Source organism: Pan troglodytes, chromosome 21, assembly GCF_028858775.2.
Source record: "Pan troglodytes isolate AG18354 chromosome 21, NHGRI_mPanTro3-v2.0_pri, whole genome shotgun sequence".
NCBI classification, from domain to species: domain Eukaryota; kingdom Metazoa; phylum Chordata; class Mammalia; order Primates; family Hominidae; genus Pan; species Pan troglodytes.
The window spans coordinates 56,139,560-56,159,179 of record NC_072419.2 but is presented as its reverse complement, the minus strand read 5'-3'; the positions used below and the strand labels follow the sequence as shown (position 1 = coordinate 56,159,179).

The 19,620-nt window shown below is 45.4% G+C and overlaps 1 protein-coding gene across 7 annotated transcripts in view; it reads right to left on the bottom strand.

Moving 5' to 3' along the window:
* Positions 1–19,620, bottom strand: part of SLC9A8 (solute carrier family 9 member A8) — a 79,198-nt gene that overhangs the window by 20,058 nt on the left and 39,520 nt on the right. For all 7 annotated transcript variants that reach the window (XR_010154284.1, XR_010154283.1, XM_514716.8 and 4 more), the window contains exons 8-10: positions 16,453–16,596; positions 9,051–9,189; positions 7,285–7,390 (exon numbers count right to left, since the gene is read on the bottom strand). Coding sequence is in view for 5 of the 7 variants with exons in the window: in XM_514716.8 (XP_514716.3) it covers positions 7,285–7,390; positions 9,051–9,189; positions 16,453–16,596 (389 nt within the window). In the remaining 2 variants the exon portion in view is untranslated. The remainder of the gene's footprint in view (positions 1–7,284; positions 7,391–9,050; positions 9,190–16,452; positions 16,597–19,620) is intronic.

Here is a 19,620-nt window from a genome sequence, read left to right as displayed (position 1 = left end):
GCAACCTCCGCCTCCCAGGTTCAAGCGATTCTCCTGTCTCAACCTCCCAAGCAGCTGGGATTAGAGGCGCAGTCTCGGCTCAGCCTGTCTACAAAGGCTGACAGTAGCCCTGTGGGATTGAGGATCTAACATGGACCAGTCTTCCTTCTGGTTTTCCTTACAGGAAATCTCCATCTTTAAGGATGGCAACAAATTCAAACATTTTGGATTTTTCTATATGGATAAGTAAGCCCTGTCTGGGGGCTGAGACTGGACCACAGCTGCCACCTGTGCACCTGACCCACTGTTGGCACTGGGCCATCTGGACAATCCCAGAGGGCTTTACCCTGGGCTAGTGTGGGGTCAGGGCACCTTGAGTTCTAGGCGAAAGGAAAGAGGGTCAGCAGCAGGCACAAAAGCCAGAGGGATGGCTCAAGTATCTGCCTCATATGCCCTCCAGAAGCAAAGGGGACTCTCCACCACCCACATCACCCTCATCTGCGGCCAGTGGAGCAGGCTACAGAAACACAAAAGCGGTGGTTGGTGCAAACCAGGATAACTTTTTTAAGTGAGGTAAAAGGCATGGTATTTAAAAAAATACGCTTAAGGAAGAATTTCCTTCAAGAATTAGGCAAAATCGTTTAAGAAAGCAAATGCAGCAAAAGCGTTCAGCCTCCTGAAGGAAGAATGGCAGAAAAGAAGAAAGGGAGAGAGGAAATCCACTTCTGTTTATGGTTACATCCACTGTTCTAGATGTAATAAAGGAAGACAGTATGGGATTCAAGTCCAAAAGGCAGTGAAAAGGTATCATGGTACAATTTACACTGTACCGTGCCTTACTGTATGTAAAATATGACATACTTCTTGAGGGCTGAGTGAAACCATAATGAGTACGCTGTGTTAATTACTCAATAATAAACATATTTTGCCATAAAACATTCAGACTCACTGAGGTACAGAGTAAAAGAGAATCTATTCACACTGCCCGCTCAGAGGTAACTACTCTTAACTACTATTAACACTTCAATATGCAGACTGCCAGTTCTTTTACCATGTGATTATAAAGTTTATCTTGAAAGTAATAGGCTTGGCATGGTGGCTCACACTTGTAATCCCAGGACTTTGGGAGGCCAAGGTGGGTGGATTGCTTGAGCCCAGGAGTTTGAGACCAGCCTGAACAACAGAGTGAGACTGGCTCTACAAAAAATACAAAACTAGTTGGGTGTGGTAGCACGTGCCTATAGTCCCAGCTACTCAGGAGGCTGAGGTGGAAGGATCACCTAAACCTGGGGAGGTCAAGGCTGCAGTGAGACGTGATTGTGCCACTGCACTCCAGCCTGGGTAACAAAGCATGATCCTGTCTCAAAAAATAAAATTAAAATAAAATAAAACTAAAGTAATAAACAGGATCCTATCACATATATGGTGCCTATTACCAGCAGAGTGATTTTTTTTCAAGGGCTTCCAACTCTCTTGTCGTGGTGCATATACTAGAAACCCAGCTCCTTCTCAGGCCTGCAGAACCTGTGAGGCAGCGTCCTGGCCACACTGGTCTTCCTTCTCTTCCTGGAGCATGCCACACTCCCGCACATCTATCTTCAGACCCCTGGCTCCTGCAGTTCCTGCTGCCAAAACCCTCCTTCCCTAGAGCGTCCCTGGGCTGGCTCCTCTCGCCACACAGGTCTGGGCTCCAGTGCCACCTCCAGGGGAGACCTCCCTGACTGCCTGAGATCCCATCCATTCTCTACCACATGCCACTCTCTGTCACATGGCTTTAATTTCTCTTCTTGTCATTTCTTGCCACCTGGAATTGTTGTATGGGTTTGCTTAAATTCTGGCTTTCTTCTGCAAGAAAAGGAAACTGATCTTGTGTTGTTTATAAATGTAGCCCCAACAGCAAGGATAGTTCTCAGCATAGGGTGGACATTTAATAAATATTCCTTGAATGGGCGAGAGTTTGATTTTTCGACTTACTTTTAAAAAATTTAACAATATGTCAAATTCTTTCCATGGCAGTACAGACAGGTCAAGTTCATTTTTTAAGTGGCTGCACAGGATTCCATAGTGCAAATGGACTGGAATTTGATCTTTTCCATTACTGATGAACATATAGTTCCTTCCAGTTTTTCTCTCCCAAGCAGTGCTGCAATGGAATTCCTTAGATATCTGTGCAGAAGAGCACTGCACCATACATTCTATCTTTGGCCAACTTCATGCCAGTATCTTTTTATTTTTATTTTATTTTTTTTTTTTGAGATGGAGTCTTGCTCTGTCGCCAGGCTAGAGTGCAGTGGCAGGATCTCGGCTCACTGCAACCTCTGCTTCCCCGGTTCAAGCAATTCTCCTGCCTCAGCCTCCCGAGTAGCTGGGACTACCAGCACGTGCCACCATGCCCAGATAATATTTTGTATTTTTAGTAGAGACGGGGTTTCACCATATTAGCCAGAATGGTTTTGATCTCTTGACCTCGTGATCCACCTGCCTTGGCCTCCCAAAGTGCTGGGATTATAGGTGTGAGCCACTGCGCCTGGCCCATGCCAACATCTTAAGAAAGTGTTATGTCGGCCGGGCGCAGTGGCTCACGCCTGTAATCCCAGCACTTTGGGAGGCCGAGGCGGACAGATCACGAGGTCAGGAGTTCAAGATCAGCCTGGCCAAGATGGTGAAACCCTGTCTCTACTAAAAATACAAAAAAAAAATTAGTCGGGCGTGGTGGTGGGCACCTGTAATCCCAGCTACTCGGAAGGCTGAGGCAGAGAATTGCTTGAACCTGGGAGGCAGAGGTTGCAGTGAGCCGAGATGGCACCACTGCACTCCAGACTGGGCTACAGAGCAAAACTCCGCCTCAAAAAGAAAAGAAAAGAAAAGAAAAGAAAAGAAAAGAAAAGCAAGCAAGCAAGCAAGCAAGCAAGCAAGCAAGAAAGCAAGAAAGAGTTATCTCATGATTAATCTTGCAAACTCATCCTTCAAGCCCAAAGTCCCCTCCTCTGTGACTCACCTTGACAGAGTGTCACTCTCTCCCATCCCCTGCAAGCCCAGTGTTCGCTAACTGCTCTGCCTAAGTGGGGTCTATTCATCTTTGAATCTTTAGTGTCAGAGGCCAAAGTGGCCCTCAAAACTGGCTTGACTGAACAATAAAAATAGTTAACATGGATACAGTCAGAACGAATATTCTGAGAATAGCTAACGCTTGCTGAGTAATAATTAGGGAGACTGTTTGATTTGCTGTGGATACCAGGACATTTTTTAGAATAAAAGGGGATATTATTAATTCATCATATTGAGACAGAGGGCAAACCAGGACTTCTGGCCACCCCAGCAGTGGCACAGATGCCCCGTCAGGACTCTCACTTGCATCGCTCCCCACTCCTCAGCAAAAGCGTCAGGCTGGCCCTTTTGTCTATTTTATAATGAGGAAGTAGAGCATGGGGTGGTTAAGTCTGTAATCTGAGGTTACACAGCCAATAAGAGGTGGAGCTGGGATTCAAATCCAAGTCTGTCTGTTATCCAGCCCCAGTCCTTAGCAACTGTGTTCCCTACATGTGGATTTAGGTAAATAATTCCCACTTCCTAGGAAGAGAATGTCCTGCTCCATGGTCTTGGGAACCACTTGAGATCAGTCCTTTGTGATAGTCAGGAAAAGGGGAGCACACAAAGGAAGGTGAAGACAGCAGAAACCACGCTTTCCATCTGTGCTTTCACAGTGCAATGTGGGGCGTCCACACACCACACAGGGCCATCCTGCCCCTCTCTGAAAACCCTGTGTGACAAATACCCAAAAGGCAAAGTGCGGACAGAGCAGGTTCCCTCACCCAGAGGCAGATCTGGTGTTCCTGGCTTGCACTGCTGTGTGTGGAGCAAGGTCCCTAAGGAAATGAAACCCCTCTCAACAGGAAACACTGCCAGTCTGAAAAGAAGGTAAGAAAAACACTCCCTTATTTTAATCACAGATTCCAAACAGATGCATGAAACACATCTTTGCCAACAGGTACTCAATGATCTTCTCAAGTGGGTAGAGGAACAATTTAGAAAAACAGATGTAAAAATAGCTAGGCTAGAGCCGAATGACTCACAGGTAACGTTTTTGTAAGTGCCAACATTCAGTAAAGAAAGGGAACCTCATGGCAGACACCAGGATGGAATTACCCTGGTGAACTGGTCTGCGATGAAAAACAAAACCCTGAAAATGGTGAGTCCACTCTGCTTCCTCCTTGTGCTGCTCATGCAGCACCCACGTGTGACTCCGGATAGCGACTGGGTAGAAAAGTTCTGTCAACTGAGTCACTAGAGACCACTGGGCCTTCAGCTTTGCGTCTGAAGAAATTACTGCTACACAGAACACTGTCCTGCTCTACATAACTAGAAAACCTGATACAAGATATGAAACAAAACTATTTTCTGACATGGGACAAAAGATAGGGTAGGACTGTGATTCCTGCCGGAAGGGAGACAAAGGTGGCCACTCTTTCCCTAGGCCCCCTGCTGAGCTGACTGCCTGAGGCTGAGGCTTTAGAGGGCTGTCCTGTTGAGTCGGGGAAGCTGCACAGAAAGAGAGCTCTTGGACATCTACTGTAAAGTCCCCTTGAGTCTTTGACTGATACTGATCAGTAAATATGTCGGATGAAACAAGAAGCTGGGGAAAGAACGATTAAAAAGAAGTAGGCTGAACAATTCCAGAAGCTGACATGGGTGGGAATAGTTTGTGTTCCCACCAGCCAGAGTGGAGTGAGCTCACGGTACCTGAGACACCTTAGTTAGGGCCCTGCTACTCTGCACCAGCCCTAAAAAAGTTTAAATGTAAGCCTCAAAAAGGATTAAACTGATGTCAAGAGACTTAGATACATGCCAGAAGAAAAGTCCAGAAATAACACAAAAAACAAAAACAAAAAAAAAAATTTTTTTTTAAAGAAAAGTCCAGAACTCTGTAAAGGAATACAATAAAATCTTGTACTCAACAACATAAAACTTCACAATGACTGACATCCAATCAAAACTTAATAACAAGCAAAGAGCAAGAAAATGTGACCTATAAGCACAAGAAAAATCAACAACAAAACAGACCTAGAGTTGACAGAGATGACGGAATTAGCAAACAAGGACATTAAAACAGCTATCAGAAATTTCTATGTTTCATATGCTCTAGAATATAGAAGAAAACATGAATATGATGAAGAGAGAAATGGAAGAAATGAAAATAACCTAAAGGGATCTGCTGTAGATGAATTATAAAATATGTAAATGAGAAATACGCTGGGTAGGATTAGCAGGAGATTCCACATGGCAGAAGATCAGTGACTTTGAAGATACGGCAACAGGAAATAACCAAAATTAAGCACATAGGGAAAAAAAGAAAAAAAGGCAAAGCATATTGTGGGCCAATAGCATGCTACCTCTCATAACTGGAGTAAACTGAAGTCTCAAGGGGAAGAGGAAGGCGGAACAAAAAAATATTGATAAAGAAATGGGCAAAAGCTTACCAAATTTGATGAAAGCTATAAACTCATATAAACTATAAACCCAAAAAACTCAATGAACCCAAGGCGAATATAAAAATAACCACACCAAAGCACATCTAAATGCAGTTGCTACACACCTATCAGGACAGCTAAACTTTTTTAAATTAAAATAAGTGTGGTGGCAATATGAAGCAACTGGCACTCTCTCATACATTCTGAGGAATGTAAAATGATACAGTCACTTCGAAAAACACTAGGCAGTTTCTAAAAAAGTAAAAATGTACTTACCATATGACCTAGCAGCCTTAATCCTAGGTATTTACCCAAGATAAATGAAAACACATGCACACTGTTCTTAGCCCAAATCCGGAAAACCCCAAATGCCCTTCAAATGATGAACAGACAAACTGTGGTGCAATAAGAACGATAAACTACTGCCACACGCAAAAACACGGATGTCTCTCAAAAACGTAACTGAAAGAGAGGAGACACAAAAGACTACATACCACATGATTTCATTTAAACTACAATGACAGTGCAGGATCAGTGGGTGCCAGGGCTCAGGACAGGCAGGTGGACTGACTGCAGAAGGGCACAGGGGAGCCACACTGGGCGATAAGAACATGCCACACCTCGACTGTGGGGGTAGTTATGACTGTCCACATTTGCAAAAATTCATGGAACTATATACTTAGAACGGGTCCATGTATTGTGTGTAAATTATACCTCAACGAAGTTAATAAAAAAGAAAATCTCTGCCATCTTGTGGCACAGATCAAAACATCCCTGCAATAGTGCCTCCTTTCCAGAACAAGGCCTCTGAAGGGCCTTCACTCAAAGGATGGGATCAGACTTCCAGGGCAGAGCCCTTCCCAACTGGCTGCCCCCTCACACAGGAACAGGGGTGAGTCACGCTCCATTTTCAGGTCAACATCCTTACAACGTAACAAGCTGTGGACGCAAGCTTGACTGCCACTTGTAGGCAGAAAGCCCAACTAAGCCAAGCCTGATGGGGCTGCTGAGTGATTACCAGGTGACGGCTCCAAGATCATTACGCTGTGAGTGGCCACCCCTCCTCCAGCTGGTGAGCATCATCTTCTAGGGCCGCATCAGAGTCGTCTCTGCTGCTGAGAGCTGTGTGCCCTCCTCCAATGGGGTGCAGGGAAAAGGCTCTGGGCTTCCACTGTCAATCTCACTGCCACCACTGCCTGTGCAGTGCAGCTTTGGGCTAATGACAACTTCTTAGTACCTACTTCACAGGGCTGGTAGCAGCATAAAAAAATTGAATACTGGTAAAGTGTGTCCAATAAACGCCCAACATTACGCCACCACCACACTTTGCTTGTCCCTCTATGTAGCACTGAGTACATGGTTTCATGATGATCTGTTTTGGAGGGAGTTGTATTAGAGGGTTCTAAGCACTAGTTCTTGACTCAAAGACAACTAGTTTGAATCGTTGTTCCACCAATCCCAGCTGTGACCTTGAGTAATTTACTTAATCTCACTCAACCTCAGTTTTCTCATCAGTAAAACAGGGACCTTCACAGTACCTCCCTCCTACAGGCTACCCTCCTCTGAGGGAGCCTCACAGGACTGATGGGCTAAATGAGAGAAGGCAGGTTAAGAGAAAATGTGACCGTGACACCAATGTGACTGTTTGAGCCCCTGGATCCAGGCAGGCCTAAATCCAGATGTGTTTCTAGGGAACCAGTAGATTTCCTTTATTACTTAAGCTCTTCTGAGTTGTGACTGTCTCTTGTGACTAAAAGTGACCCAACTGACAAAGCCTCTTTCCCCAGGCAGGACAAGATGCCATCAACACAGCACTTTCAGGCTCTCTGTCACTTACCTGAGAGTGAGATTCCTTCTGCAAGCCCATAAGGCAGATAAGCAAAAATGATCATCATGCCAAACTCCAAGGAAGGCGTTTTCCTCAAGTCAATATGCTTCAGCACGTAAATGACAACTGTCAAGGAAGGAGAATCGAGGGAGAGTTGATGGGAGATGTGGAGAAGTCACAAAACTGCTGCTTTCCAAATATATGAAGTAAACAACAGATGTAGAAGATTTTAGAATGTCCCAAGGTTACAAATGGAAATTTGTCATTATGGATTTTTTCCTTTGTAGGGAGACTGTTGCTATAAGAAAGGGAATCTGACAAAACACTAAGAAATGTAAATTCCAGAGATAAATGGTGGTGGAAGATGAAAATCAACCTAAGTCAACTCATTTAAAAACGCTGACTTAGAGGGCTGGGGATGTGCCGGGCCATGGCGCGAAGCTGGGGCTGCAGACACACCAAGGACAGCTCACTTGGCCAGGTTCCTCCCAGGGCCGGTATCACCCCCACTCCTCCAACAACATCGGATGAGATCACTAATGCTACCCATCTTGCTTTCCTCATCAGTTTTGAGTCAAAGACAACTAGTGTGAATCGCTGTTCAAACTGAGGTTCGAGGCCCTGTTGAAGCACAGTATTTCCTATTCCTGGAGATTTCCAAACTCATGCCCCTGTGAAAGGAGAGAGCCTTCTATATATTGAAACATCATTCACAATGCCTATACTGGAGCCCACAGTACCCATTTGCTCCACTTCATTTTGATAGATACTTTTTTTTTTTAAGAAAAAGATAAATATAGAGGAAAATACTGAACTGGAAAAAATTTTCTTTTCCATTCTGTTTATTGGTACAATATGAGAAGCTGTCAGCCAACTCAATAGAGCCCTTAGACTTCTGGACAAAGGAGTTGATGGGAAAATTCAACAGGATGGCAGAAAAACATGCCTGTAACCAGGCAAAAGAGTCTCTTCCGGCCATCTGTGACACAAACTGCTCGTGGAGGCGGGCCAGGTGGCCATCTCCCTGAGATGTAGGCTTAGGTGCGCACCGAAGTGGTCTACTGCCTGTTACTATTTTAAACATAATGAAATTTCTACAGCAATAAAGGTGACATTGGCCTTAACAAGCCTCTTTCCATCTCCAGCTGGAAAAGCTTATTGGTTGTTAAACAACAAAATCAGTGCAAATAACACTTTGAAAGCCCCTTTTGCAATCCTTCTGGATAAACACTTTCAGTGGGATAAAAATTTTCTCTATTTGACATTTTATTTTTATTTGTGTATTTTTTAGAGATGAGGTCTCACTATATTCCATTGCTAAGGCTGGTCTTGAACTCCTGGGCGAAAGCCATCCTCCGGCCTTAGCCTCTCAAAGTGCTGGGATTACAGGCATGAGCCACTGCACCTGGTCTATTTGACATTTTCAAAGAAAATTAATTTCCAGTTTTCCAAATGTGAAAAGTAAGATGGCAGAAAACGAAAATCATCGGAGTGTGGTTATCATACTCTGGGAACTGAGAGGTCCCCAAAATCACATCTGATATCCAACAGTGTACATGTTTTTTAAACTTTGAAAAGTGACATCCTAAATTTCACGTTAGATTAAAAAATCCTTGAGTTGGAGTGTTTCTCAAACAAAAACTAAGCAAAAAATCCTCCTTTAAGCAAAATCTTCATCTAAAATTGGCCCCCTTAAAAAACAGGAGAAACTGGCTAGAGACAGAAGTTATCAAGAATAATTTTAACCCTGCATGTTCATCACATTAAAAGGATATTAATGCAGAAATTAAGCCAGTGAGAGTGCCGAGCGCTGCAGAGCCAAAGAACATTTTGAGGAAGTAGTCAAGGGCTTGTAAAAATGTTTGCCACCCACTGACATCTGACATATTTTTTCTTGTTAAACCTTCAGCTGTGCTAGGAAATGAAAGAAAACAGAAATAAATTAAAATGTTATATACACAAAGTTCTTAGAAATTAACTTAAAACTTATTTCTTGCTTATTCGCTCATTCATTCATTCATACCATCATTCATTCAGTCAGCCAAACGTTTATTGTTCACCTACTTTGTCCCAGGTACTGTTATTTTCTGGGGTTCAGAGATGAGAGCAAAGTTGCTGCCCTTAAGGAGCTCCTCCCCTCAGGCTAATGAGGGAGAAAAACAAGATGAACACTAATGACAATCTGCGGGAGGGGTAGAGGGCTATAGAAAAGCAGGGTGGCTAGGTAACTAACTCAGACTGGCCGGGCTCAAGGAAGGTGCTTGAGAAAATGTGGGCTGATGCCGGGCGTGGTGGCTCACACCTGTAATCCCAGCACTTTGGGAGGCCGAGGTGAGCGGATCACTTGAGGGCAGGAGTTCAGACCAGCCTGGCCAACATGGTGAAACCCCGTCTCTACTAAAAATACAAAAACTATCCGGGTGTGGTGGCACACGCCTGTAATCCCAGCTACTCGGGAGGCTGAGGCAGGAGAATCGCTTGAACCCAGGAGGCAGAGGTTGCAGTGGGCCAAGATCGCACAACTACACTCCAGCCTGGGCAACAGAGCAAGACTCTGTCTCAAAAAAATAAAAAATAAAAAAGGCGGGGGGCTGGGTTTAGATTTGGGATAAAGACGACTTGCCCAGGTGAAGAAATGGGGGAAGGCACCCAGTGAGGGAACAGCATCTGCAAAGGAAGAGAGCCCATGCATATGCAACCCATTGTAGGAACTTTCAAGTACCGAGATTAGTGCAGCTAAAACGCAGCGGTGGGGTGGGGGTGGGACAGTGGCAGGAGGCAAGGTGAGAAGAGTGGCAGAGGGACAGGAAAGAGCCCAGGAAAGGCGCTGGTATTTCAGCTTGAAGGCCTGGGGAGTCGATAGGAAGGATTTCAGTACAGAAATCCTGTGATAAAACCTGAAATTGAGGCTATGGCAAGTCAGATTAGAATGGAGCTACCCAAAGAAGAAATGTCTGAGGTTTCAGGCTGAGAGGGAAGATTTAGGAGACATTAAGGAGGAAGAAATGAAAGAAAGAACTTTCCTTTTACTGTAACAGAACAAAGTAAAATGTCAGATGTTATTAAATTCAATTGTTGGTTTTGTCCTTAAAGATAAAACCATTACACCATGAACATCGAGTTATTCTCATTAAATATCCTCCTCCTGTCTCTCAAATCCATTCCCTTCTTCCCTCCCCTACTGCCCTTTACTCCCAGGGATAAGTCTCACTGATCTCCTTCTAGACATCCTTGCCTTCCTACAGACCAACCCCGTTGTCCACTCAGTGGCCTAGATGATCCCCCTCTTTTTGTTTTTGAGACAGGGTCTCACTCTGTCACCCAGGCAGAAGTGCAGTGGCGTGATCTCAGCTCACTGCAACCTCTGCTTCCCAGGCTCATGTGATCCTCCCACCTCAGCCCCAGAGTAGCTGAGACCACAAGCATACATCACCACACCCAGTTAGTTTTTGTATTTTCTGTAGAGATGGGATTTCACCATATTGCCCAGGCTGGTCTCGAACTCCTGGGCTCAAGTGATTCGCCTGCCTCAACATCCCAAAGTGCTAGAAATACAGGCCCTAACTGATCCTTTTCAAAGGCACACCTGATCAGGTTACCAGCCTGTTCAGAACTCAGTTTCCCAACGTTATCAGGAAGCCCAGTCTTAGTTTGACTTGGCTCCTGCCTGCCATACCTCTCTGACCTTACCTCCTCTCCCCAAATCTAAACATCTGGGCCACACTGTCACTGGCACCTCCCAGGTGGTCACCATTCACTTTTCCTTGCCCCAGCTAACTCCCTTATTCATCCCTCAGAACCCAGGGTCAGTGCCACTCCCTCAGGCACACCTGCCCTGATCCCTTCACGCAGGCCTGCCCATTTAAAGGTTGTCATGGTGCTTGACTTCTCCTTCACAGCATGGGAAACTGTCGTGCCTCATTCCATGAGGATGAAGCCTGTGTCCAACTTGTTCGCTGCCTTATGTCCGGGGCTTAAAGCAGAGCCTCCCACACAAAAGACAGTCAATACCTTTTTGTTGACTCAGTAAATGAAACAAAGAATAGTCAACAGTAATATTCAGCTTCATCAATCACCATGTCATGAATCGACATCATTTTATTATTATTATTATTTTTGAGATGGAGTCTCGCTCTGTTGCTCAGGCTGGAGTGCAGTGGTGCGATCTCAGCTCACTGCAACCTCTGTCTCCAGGGTTCAAGCGATTCTCCTGCGTCAGCCTCCCAAGTAGCTGGGACTACAGATGCGCACCACCGTGCCCAGCTAATTTTTTTTTGTATTTTTAGTAGAGACGGGGTTTCACCATGTTAGCCAGGCTGGTATGGAACTCTTACCCTCAAGTGATCCACCTGCCTTGGCCTCCCAAAGTGCTGAGATTACAGACATGAACCACCATGCCAGGCCCCAGGATTGGTATCATTTTAAAGCAGAATAAGATGAAAAGGTAGCTTGGTCAAATAACCTCAGAAAGCCTTTCGAGGAAATTCACAGCCCAAAATAACATAATAAAGGTCTGAGAAGTCTTGCAAAAAAGAAATCTAACTTTCTTCACGTGAAAGCTTTGCAGACTCATCTGAACAAACAATCTCCCCAATCCCCCTTCTTTCTAGCAGATCACAGGTTAACATCCCACCTTGAGGAATGTGGCAGCCAACAAGGGCTCATATTGGAAAAGTGCTTTTGAAGGCCATGATCACCCATAGTTCCCAAAAATGGATCTGCAGGTCACACACATACAGTGCCCAGCCTCAGCCCACATCACTACCACAGCAGGTACCCAGGCTGGTTTCACTGCTTTTTATACAGAGTAGCCTGAGGCCCAAAGAGAGTGAGTCACTGGGTAAGGTCACACAAAGGGTTAACAGCAGATCCAGGGCTGGGGCAATGGTTTCTGAACTCCAGGTAATGAAAGTAGAATTTGGACTCTTTCTGGCCTGGTAATTTTCTACATTTTGTTTCTTAAGGTCATGTTTCTCATACCTTAAAGAATAAAAGGGAGTATTGCTTCAGGGTCCATTTCATAAGCTTAAGCTGTAGCTGGAGAAAACAAAAGGTTTCCTCTACAGCAGTGACTTTAAGAACACACTATCATAGCAACAAATCAAAGCTGAAAATGAATTCAAGTTACTGAAGAAACAGAAGACATTTGCTTTCTGGCATTCATGAAGGTAACAACATCAAAAAGGGGGGTAATTCATTTACATATTCAGTTGCAAAGATAAATGTGTCAGCTCACTTTGGAGATGATCGTTTATGAAGTATACCTCTTCAAAACCAGGTATGATTCTGATAACCAAGGAAAGGTGACAACAGCTCCCAGGAGCATATTTTTCTTTTGTACTAAAAAAAAAAAAAAAAAAAAAAAAAAGGTGGAGGGGGAGGCGGGGGTAAGTCTGACATGCCCCTTTTCTGTATCTTCTGTCTGAAAATAAGCCTCCCAGGCCTGGCTCACAAGACGTTCCTTCTGAGAAGCCTTCCTCATATCCTTCATGGTCTGGTCATTGAGCCCCCTCATGCTTAAGGCACCAGGTTCACTTCTCTACAGGCATCTTTTGCCCATCATGGACCGACTGTCAAATCCACCTGGCTCTCAGCAGTGTCTGGCACACAGAGGTCCCTCACCAAATGCTGATGGCAGATGACCAGCCGTGGCTGGAGAGTTTGTGAGGCTGATTCTCAAGCCAGCCTGGGTCTCAGCAGTGGCAGTGCTGCTGGTAGAGGAAGAGGCTGGAAACTATACATGCATGCTCCACAGATCCAACCGTGGGAACTGTTACCACAGACGATCTTGGTTTCTTTTCTTTCTTTTTTTTTTTTGAGACAGTCTTGCTCTGTCGCTCTGGCTGGAGTGCAGTGGTGCGATCTTGGCTCACTACAACCTCCGCCTCCCAGGTTCAAGCAATCCTCCTGCCTCAGCCTCCCAAGTAGATGGGATTACAGGGACCTACCACCATGCCGGGCTAATTTTTATATTTTTAGTAGATACAGGGTTTCACCACGTTGGCAAGGCTGGTCTCAAACTCCTGACCTCAGGTGATCCACCTGCCTTGGCCTTCCAAAGTGCTGGGATTACAGGCATGAGCCACCATGCCTGGCCCCATCTTGGGTTTCCAAAGCACTTTTCCAGTAAGAACCTCTGGCTACCGACGATGACTCCATCATTTCCCATCTTAAATAGAAAAAGTCTCCTATCTTTGGCTTTTATAATAGAGACAACTGGAAAAGTTCAGAAAAGATCCTACCTCTGAAAAATTATTTTTCTTTAAAAAAATCAGAGACAAAGCAATTGAGTTTAGCTCCCAATGCATAAAAATAACTCATGATGTCACCTCCAAGTTAGGCAAAATTCCTTGTCACAAATGTTGAATATGTGTAGCCAGGATACGAGATAAAAGTAAAAACCAGAATGCTAGGCAGCTTTCAGAGTAGATCTTAAATAAGAAAAAATACTGCCATTGGATTTTTTAAAGGTCTTGTGGCATGATGTTTGATAATATCCTAATAAAGCTATAGAAATTTCTGCCAAGAGAAACATGAAAAAGCCAATAGTAGGAAATTGGTTAAGTAGATCATAGTAAACCCAGAAAAAGAAATACACCGTAACCAGTAAAATTATTTTCCAGAAGACTGTTTTATCAATTGTGTTCAATGGAAAATAGAGTACAATATTTTGGGTATAAGCCTATTTAAATAAAATGTATATATATTTACACCAAATTATCAACCATAATTATCTCTAGGTAGTAGCAATGTATGTGATACTTCTCTCTTTTTTGCTTGTGTATTTCCTAAATTTTGTAAGAATATATGTACTACATTTAGAATAACAAAAATACTTATAAGTTTGGTTGTTTTTTAAGGCCTGTTGAGCACCTCTTGCCATCAGGCAGTATTTGGTAAGCTCCTCCTGCAAAGGAAGGGCAAAAACAGGGCAAAAACTGGGCAAATGTGGTGAAAACAGCAACTAGGGGCAGGGAAAGAAAAGGAAAGGATGTCACATTACCCATTGCTGGATGCTTTTCTCATAGTACCCTTTTGTTTGTTTGTTTTTTTGACACAGAGTCTCACTCTGACGCCCAGGCTGGAATGCAGTGATGTGAGTTTGGCTCACTTCAACCTCTGTCTCCCAGGTTCAAGCAATTCTCCTGCCTCAGCCTCTCGAGTAGCTGGGATTACAGGCGTGCGCCACCACACCTGGCTAATCTTTGTATTTTTAGTAGATATGGGGTTTCACCATGTTGGCCAGGCTGGTCTTGAACTCCTGGCCTCAAGTGATCCATCCGCCTCAGCCTCCCAAAGTGATGGGATTACAGGCGTGAGCCACCGCGCCCAGCCCTGTAGTACCTTATTTAACTATTCAGTCCTCAAATCTAGTCCTAGGCTGAGGCATTTTATTCCAACATAAGAATTCTGAATATAGTCTATAAAAAAACTTCTAAGAAAATGCCAGCTACCACAGAGTGGTTATGCTTTAGCAAAGGCAGTAAGTCAGTATTCAGGTAAATGGAAATTCTATTATCTAACAGAACACACACTGGCCTCTAAGATTCTCTTAGCTCATTTTTGATACATTATCCAGGGCTCTTTTCTCCGCGTGCTTTGGAGTTTTTTGCGGGAAGGTGGGAGAATGGGGTCTTGCTATGTTGTCCAGACTGGTCTCAAACATCTGTGTTTTGGCAAAATTCTTTGGGTTTCTTGCCTGCCTGTTAATGACCACCATAAAATGCAGAGTTCAAGGAAATATCCCTGCATCAGAAAAATATATTTGAGATTATCTTAAATGCATTTCCTTTTCCCAGTGATTTTGTTTTGTTTTGTTTTTGAGACAGGGTCTTGCTCTGTTGCCCAGGTTGGAGTGCAATGGCTCCATCATAGCTCACTGCATCCCTGGTAGCTAGGAATACAGGCACGTGATATGACACCCAGCTAAATTTTTTTTTGAGACGGAGTCTCGCTCTGTCACCAGGCTGGAATCCAGTGGTGTGATCTCGGCTCACTGCAACCTCCGCCTCCCAGGTTCAAGTGATTCTCCTGCCTCAGCCTCCGGAGTAGCTGGGATTACAGGCACCCGCCACCAAGCCCAGCTAATTTTTGTATTTTCAGTAGAGACAGGGTTTCACCATGTTGGCCAGGCTGGTCTTGAACTCCTGACCTCAGGTGATCCGCCCGCCTTGGCCTTCCAAAGTGCTGGGATTACAGGACTGAGCCACTGCTCCTGGCCCCCAATGACTTCTTGACATTTTATTATTCATCTTTAACTTCTCAGATCCCATCAATTAGGGCAGTAATACCAACAAATATTTGAAAACAAATTGTAGTTTCCAAAGTAGAGTTTACACAATAGCATCTTAAGGCAGGGCTCCTATCAGCATTCCTACCTTATTTTAAAGCTGTGAAAAGGAAGGTGACATGCATCAGCTAGTGGGGCCTCTATTGCTTTTGTCGCCAATAATATTGCCCAAACACTGACCCCTGAACAGGCCGCTTCATCGTATCTGGGGAACTTATTAAAAACCCGTGGTCTTGGGACTCACCCCAGACCAAATGAATCAGAAGCTCTGAGGGTGGGGCCTAGGAATGTCACACTTAATAAGCACCCTCAGTGATGTCGACAAGCTGGGCTCAGAAACCACTACTAAAAGGCAGGTCGAAAAAGGTGGGCAAAGCCAGGAGCAATGGCTTACACCTGTAATCCCAGCACTTTGGGAGGCTGAGGTGGGCAAACTGCTTGAGCCCAGGGGTTCAAGACAAGCCTGGGCAACATGGCGAAACCCCATCTCTACAAAAACTTCTTAAAAAATTAGCTGGGCGTGATGGCACGTGCCTGTAAGTCCCAGCTACTCGGGAGGCTGAGGTGGGAGGATCAGTTGAACCCAGGAGGTTGAGGCTACAGTGAGCTGTGATGGAGCCACTGCACTCCAGCTTGGGTGACAGAGCGAGACCCTGTCTCAAAAAAAAAGGTGGACTCTCCTCTTTTAACCACCCCTGGAACCTGACCATATTCTTGCAGCACATCAAGTCTTGTCAGGACAGAAATACAGAGAAAGAGAGTGGGTGAACTGATCACCCAGAGGACAAGCAACTGTACACATGCTGTGTAGAAATATCTGCCCCTTTGTTACAAGGACCTTTAGTTCTGTCACATGAAAAAAGTCTGTTCTCTGCCCCCGTACTTACTTGGTCAGAACAATGGAGACTGCATCATTGAGAATACTTTCTCCAAAGACCAGCATGTTGAGCACGGGGTCCACATGAAGTGCATTGAAAATAGCAATAGTGGCCACTGGATCGACAGCAGATATTAGGGAGCCAAACGCAAAACTGTAAGAGACAGAGGGAAGGGGAGATTCTGTAATGTGTGTCACTTGGTCCACATATTAAAGCATTAAAGTCAAAGGCCATATTTAACAGAAAGCAATACTACACGCTAGAGCTGAAGGTAGCGTATTTTTTCCCCACTTATCTGCTGTTTTGTGGGTGGAATATGAAAGGCCCACTCTAAACTGAGTTGTTAGGAATGGCCTGGTTTTCTAGTGTCAGCACGGAGACTTGACTTTGACCAATGATGGAAGGGAGACTTTTGCTTAGATATATTTATCATACACCGCCCAGTTCCACGGGTCAGAGCAGCTGGAGCCAAATGGCCCATGAGCTCCTGCATCTGACCTCTGCTCTGCCCCTCGCCACCAGCCCCTTGGAATGCTGTCTGTGACTGACCCCAGCCTGCACTCAGATTTGCAAGATCTAAGAAAGTGTCAAAAAGCAGCAGCAACCCCAGTGTGCTTTGGGGGTGAGTGGCGTAGACAGCCGAGAGAAACACTGAGGCCATCTCCCAACTGGGCCAGTGACCTCACTGACAGTCCCCGTGAAGATCTTATCACCCCCAGCAGATATGTGCTGATTGTCTAACATGTTTCAGGAATGGAGGCTACCATGGCCGGCACTGTTCTAAGCACTTCACATACGGTGACTCAACAATCCAGACAGTGACTGTATGAGACTGCTACTACTGCCCCGATGACAGAGGAGAAAACCGAGGGACAACGGGATGATGAAGTAACTTGTCCAAGGTCACTCAGCTAACAAGTAGCAGAGCCAGGCTATCTGCCCAGAGTTGGTACTCCTACCCCCAACAGTAGATACAGCAATACCCAGAGATGAAGGCAAATTCAGACAATACCACGTGTGACCCAGGAAATCAATTGAGGTGACGTGGGAAGGTGGGGTGGGGGTGTGGGTGTGGGAGCCACTTAGATGGGGCGGTCTGGAGAGGCCTCTGTGAAGGGATGACACATGTAAGCAAGAACCTACATGTTAAGAAGCAGCTGGCCAGGCCAAGAGCTGCAGGCAGAGGCGACAGCAAGCAACTCCTGCGGTGGGAGCAAGCCTGCTGCCTGAGGAACAGAAGGAAGGTGCATGTGGTGGTGGGGGTGGGGCGAGTGGCAGGAGCCCTAAGAGGCTGGCGAGGGAGGCAGGACCAGCTCCCTCAAGGGGCCTCATGTGCCACATGAGCCTGGACAATTCACTCTCCCTGCCCTTTGGTGATTTTCCCACAAGCCTCTGTGCCATGCCTGTTGCAACTTTCTTTCCAGGGCAGCAGAATGGTGGGTCTGCCCCCTTCCACAACACCAGCCAAAACATGGAGACCCAATGGCCAGCCTGTGTCAGTCATCAGCCAGAGACGACTGCCCTGAGCTTCCCACCCTCACCAAGCCTGGGTCTAGGGGGAAAAGGATGCTCGGCTGAGCAGCCTTCAATGGGTGATCTTTTGGCTGCAGGGTCAGGGAGAGGAGAGCTGACTGAGGAAATGCCTGGCTGCCTTGCCAGGTACAGTTCTCTTCAGAAGTCAATCATCTGGCCTCTGGTTTTCATGGTAGCTGCCTGTGAATGTGACTCATGCGCATTAACCTAGAGTGCCTCCGGATCCCAGGCTGAGGATTCAGTTCCCAGACTTCGCCTGTCCTCACAGAGGTCATCACAGGCCTGTGAGCTCCAAGGGAGTGGATGCTGAATTTTCGTCATGGGTGAATTCCCAGGGTCTGTACTGGGCATGGCCCAGAGACACTTGCAGAAGGCAAGCAGGCAGGCAGGTGGGAAGAAGAAAGGGAAGGAAGAAAGGGAAGGTAACTCCACTAAACAACTGCCCATCTGGGAGATCCTATTTTATTGGTGGCTGGTCCCCAGGCCCTTGCACCACAACACAGACAGAGCTTCTGGTCGCTCTTTTATTTTCACTCTCATCAACCACAGCCCCAACACCAGAGTCCGTGAAGGAAGGAGGATGATGTCTAAAAAGTGTATCCTGGGCCGGGCACAGTGGCTCACGCCTGTAATCCCAACACTTTAGGAGGCTGAGGTGGGAGGATGGCTTGAGCTCAGGAGTTCAGGACCAGCCTGGGCAATAGAGAGAGAACCTGATCTCCACACACACACAAATTAGCCGGAAGTGGTGCCACATACCTGTAGTCCGAGCTACTCGGGAGGCTGAGGCAGGAGGACAGCTTGAGCTCAGGAGTTTAAGGCTACAGCGAGCTGTGATCATGCCACTATACTCCAGCCTCAGTGAAGCGCAGGCCCACCACAGGCTCCCAAGTTCCCTGTCCTGTGCCTCTCCTACCCCTGCAGGATACACCTTTTATATTTTAAAAATTTGTTTATGGGTATTCACTTCACAATGCTTCACCTTTTCTGTATGTTTAAAATTTTTCATAATAAAAGGTTGGGGCAACGTCCATCTTACATAAGTTGACTGATGTCTCATGTGTCCCTAAAATGTATAAAACCAAACTGTGCTCTGATCATCTTGGGTACATGTCGTCAGGACCTCCTGAGGCTGTCACGGGTGCGCATGCTCAACCTTGGCAAAATAAACTTTCTAAATTAACTGAAAAAAACAAAACAAACAAAAGGCTGGGGGAAATGCTTTGTATAAATCATGTTACACAGTTTGCTTGGGAATCTAAATTGAGGCAGAGTATTTCTGACAGTGAAGATGAGAAGTCTGAAATACAAACTGCTGAATCATTGAGAGGTCTGTATGGAAAAACGGTTATTTCACCTGGCTGTCAGCTGTTCCACTTCACATCTTTAAGACCTCGCCTTTTAAACGCCAGAAGTTCAACTTAAAAATGTATTTTCTTTATCCCATAGCCCCAAAAGATAGCAACATTAACAAAATGAAAAAGAAATGAACTAAGGCAGCGAAATAATTCAGGATCTCTAAGAGTGAAATCTCTCTCCAACAAGATATCACTAGAACAAAACAAAACGTGTGCAACAAAGTTATTTTTATGTTTTCTACAGTGCAGAGGTTGCAAAAAGTCTGTGGTCCCCTCTCATGTTTGG